Source organism: Gossypium raimondii, chromosome 4, assembly GCF_025698545.1.
Source record: "Gossypium raimondii isolate GPD5lz chromosome 4, ASM2569854v1, whole genome shotgun sequence".
In the NCBI taxonomy this organism is placed as follows: domain Eukaryota; kingdom Viridiplantae; phylum Streptophyta; class Magnoliopsida; order Malvales; family Malvaceae; genus Gossypium; species Gossypium raimondii.
The window spans coordinates 29,457,836-29,461,535 of record NC_068568.1 but is presented as its reverse complement, the minus strand read 5'-3'; the positions used below and the strand labels follow the sequence as shown (position 1 = coordinate 29,461,535).

General features: G+C 30.6%; 1 protein-coding gene across 1 annotated transcript; it reads right to left on the bottom strand.

The window, feature by feature from the left end:
* Positions 1 to 822: 822 nt before the first annotated feature.
* On the bottom strand, positions 823 to 1,792 carry LOC105780657 (probable glutathione S-transferase). The gene is made up of 2 exons (XM_012605113.2): positions 1,458 to 1,792; positions 823 to 1,387 (listed from the first exon to the last, which is right to left on the bottom strand). The coding sequence occupies exons 1-2, from the start codon at positions 1,767 to 1,769 to the stop codon at positions 1,037 to 1,039; spliced, it is 663 nt and encodes a 220-aa protein (XP_012460567.1). The 5' UTR covers positions 1,770 to 1,792; the 3' UTR covers positions 823 to 1,036.
* Positions 1,793 to 3,700: the final 1,908 nt, after the last annotated feature.

Below are 3,700 nucleotides of genomic sequence, written 5' to 3'. Positions count from 1 at the left end.
GGCCATCAACATAGCTCAAAATCTAGTGCAGCACAATAGGACCAAGCACATCGAAATTGATCACTATTTTATCAAGGAAAAAGTAGCCAGTGGTGTTTTAAGTCAATCTTATCTAGCATCCGAAAAATAGTTGGTTGATGTTTTTACTAAAGGGTTCAGCAATAAGATTTTTCATAATCTTCTTTGAAAGTTGGGCATGCAAGACATCTATGCACCAACTTGAGGAGGAGTGTTGAGAATCTTTGATTATTTGACAACATTGAATAGCTAACTTTTAGTGTTTATAGCTGATTTTTAGAGATTCTAAATTAGAGACCTTCTTTCCTTATATGATTCAATAAATGCTTCGTCTATATATATCTTTACATATTTCTAAAAAATATATAGTTTTGAGTGAGTTTTTCCTTAATATATTAGAGTATTAATCTCTAATTTCATCATCGTCTACTTCCATTGTGGTGAATTTGTATGAATAGATGTGGAAACTAGAAAGTGTGACTTTTTTTAACACTTATTTTTCTCATTTTCCTTGGAAGTTAATTTTTGTTGCTCAGTAAATGGATTCTTTTAATACTTGCTGTTCTCAGCCTTGTGTTCCTGACTATACATTTTGAAGCCAAGGATTTTGATAAGAAAGATAAATCAGTCCTGCATGTAAATATTCACTTTATTGCTGTCTTGGACCTGCTTTGCTTAATGAAAATTTCAGTGTGCTTATGGAGGCATAATAATTAAGCTTTATTATTTTACTATTATTTTCCACTAACAATCCTTTTGATTAAGCTGTTTCTTTGCATTAGCTAGCTGCCATTGGATAACAAGTGAAAAAAAAAACAGCAACAACTGATATAATTCACGAGGCAATCTGGTTCAACAATTACAACTTCAGTTTCTTGACAGATTACAAAGGAAAATCCCTCATTTATGGTAAATAAGCTCCAAGGCCTTGTCTACACACATAGTTTTGAACTTATTGCAGCAATATGATGCCTAAACTTTTAATGTAAACTACCAATGGAAAAACCTCAGGAACAGGTCATTTTGCAGGCTGGTATTTGTCATAACGTGCTTGATACTTGATGATCATCTTGTCACGAGGAGGCCAGGTATCTTTAATCACAGGGAGTTCTGAAAATTCTTGCATCCAGGCCGATAACAATGGATATCCCTCACCAACTATGTTGAAGCCAGATACCTCTTCAAAAATAGAGATCAAGTTAGCAAGCCAACCGAAAACAAGATCTACCAGGCCTATCTTCTCTCCACTGAAGAATTTCTTTCCTTTCAGCTCTTCTTCTACGAATTTCAGGTTCTCCATCGTTGCAGCCATAGCTTCCTCTCGGTCTTTCCCTTCTTTGGTGAAAGCACCCCATACTGATGGTAGTAGCTGCGCCAACAACAAGAATAGAGATACGTTTATGTTTTCTCAAATGGATACAGAAACAGAAGATCCTTACCTTTTCATCACTAAATTTGGCCCAGAACCGTTCCCTGGCTCTGTGTAGAGGATCTTGGGGCAATATGGGATTTTGCTTCCATGTCTCATCAATATATTCAAGAATCACAAGGGATTCAGAGATGGGGTTCCCATTGTGAACAAGAACTGGGATTTTCTTGTGGACAGGGTTATACTGAAGAAGCAAAGCGCTCTTGTTGGACAGATCTTCATCTATTGCTTCATATGGTATACCTTTGAGCTTCAACGCCCAAACAACCCTTAATCCAAAACGGCTTGACCAGGTCTTCAAAAGCTTCACTTCTTCTGCCATTTTATTTTGCTTTCCTCATTCTTCATAGTTTAACAGCATATATACTACTTCAATTTTCACTGGCTCTATTTTAACTATATTTTTGGTAAAAAGACCTCTCTAATCCCTCTTAATTTCAAAATTGAGTAAATTGGTCTCTTTCGAAAAAATTGGAGCAATTTAATCCTCGTTAATTTTGAAAGCGAGCAAGTAAGGAGAATTAAGCATAACATTAATGTCTTCCGTTAATTGTACATAATTTTGATTGGTATAGTAACAAATTTAGCCTTTAATGTTTATATACTTCGTTATTTTGACATTAATTCTAATAAGTTCAACAAATTCAAGCTCAACATTTACACATTTATACAAACGCTATGGGATAAATTTGTTAAATTAGGACTTGATTGATAGAATGTGTAAATTTTAAGGACTAATTTTATTATTATACCAATTAAAATTATGTCTAAGTCGTGATTAATTATCCTTAGTTGCTCATTTTTATATTCATAGAGATTAAATTGCTTTGATTACTTTAAGAGAACTAATTTATTTAATTTTGAAATTGAGAAAGAATAAAATGATTTTTTAAAAATATATTATCTTTCTTATTGGGAGAATCATATTAAAAACCAATTATTAAGTGGCAAAGACTAGGCTGTAGGTCTTTGAGTACTCATACCCTTGTAATATGGGTTTTGTTTGCTTATGTACTGGTTGGCGGTTTGGTTGTATTTTTTAGTGGTTTGATTTATTTTATTTTATAAATTTTTCATATATATTTATGATTGAATTGTATTTATATTTATTAATTCTTTTATACTTCAATTGTAGGTGAATAAATATATTTATTTTTTATAAATAAATAATATATAATATATTTAATGTAAATAATATTTAAACTAACTAAGAAACAAAATACTTTTATGCAATGTAGAAGTTTTTTTAACTATGGTATAAAAAGTAAATGAGAATTCAAGTTTATTGTAAACATTAATAAATCTATGAAAAGATTTTTTGTATGTTTGAATTAATTCATAACATTATTAAAAGAATATAGAAATTTAGAACTACATTGAAAAGTAAATTATAATATTAAATTAAAGTAAGAAATAAGTGAAATCACATTTAATATGAAAATATTTACATTAAATTAATAAAACATTTAATAATGATTATAAAATAATTTTAAAATTTTTGTTTACTTTTTAATTTTTCTTGACTTTATTTTGTTAGAAAGTGTTAAAGTCATACACTTTGCAAAATAATCTTTGTATGAAAAAAAAGAAAGGCTAGTACAACCCCATTTTTCTATATGTGGAAAACAGAAAAAAAAATAAAAAAGAAGTAAATATGAAATTTTTATTGGGAAAAGTTTTGACCCATTGCGCTAATCTGTCACATGGGCGGCTCTTAGGATTTCATAACCAACTAAAAATCAAATATGGAAAAATTGGAATATATAAACACATCTTTTTTAAAGATAGATAAAAATAGTTTTTATTCCCAATTATATTCTTAAATTAATATTAAAAATAGCCGATTTAATCTTAGTTTGATTGGCATTGACTTTGTTGCTAAATAATTATACAACTCATACACTTTGCAAAATAATCTTTGAAACTCATGAAGAAAAAAAGAAAGAAAGGCTATTACAACCCTATTTTTCTATATATGTGGAAAAATAGAAGAAAAAACCGAAAAGGAGAAGTAAATACGAAATTTTTCTTAGGAAAAGTTTGGACACATAGCGCTAATTTGTCACATGGGCGGCTCTTAGGATTTCATAACCAACTAAAAATCAAATAAGTTTGGGTTTTGAATATTTGCACTTTTGACCCACACGGCATCAATAAGTGACACAGTCTATTTCCACGGCTATGTGACTCTAGCTCCACACAGCATCAGGCTATAACACGGCTTGGCCACAAGGCCAGGTGTCCCATCCCACA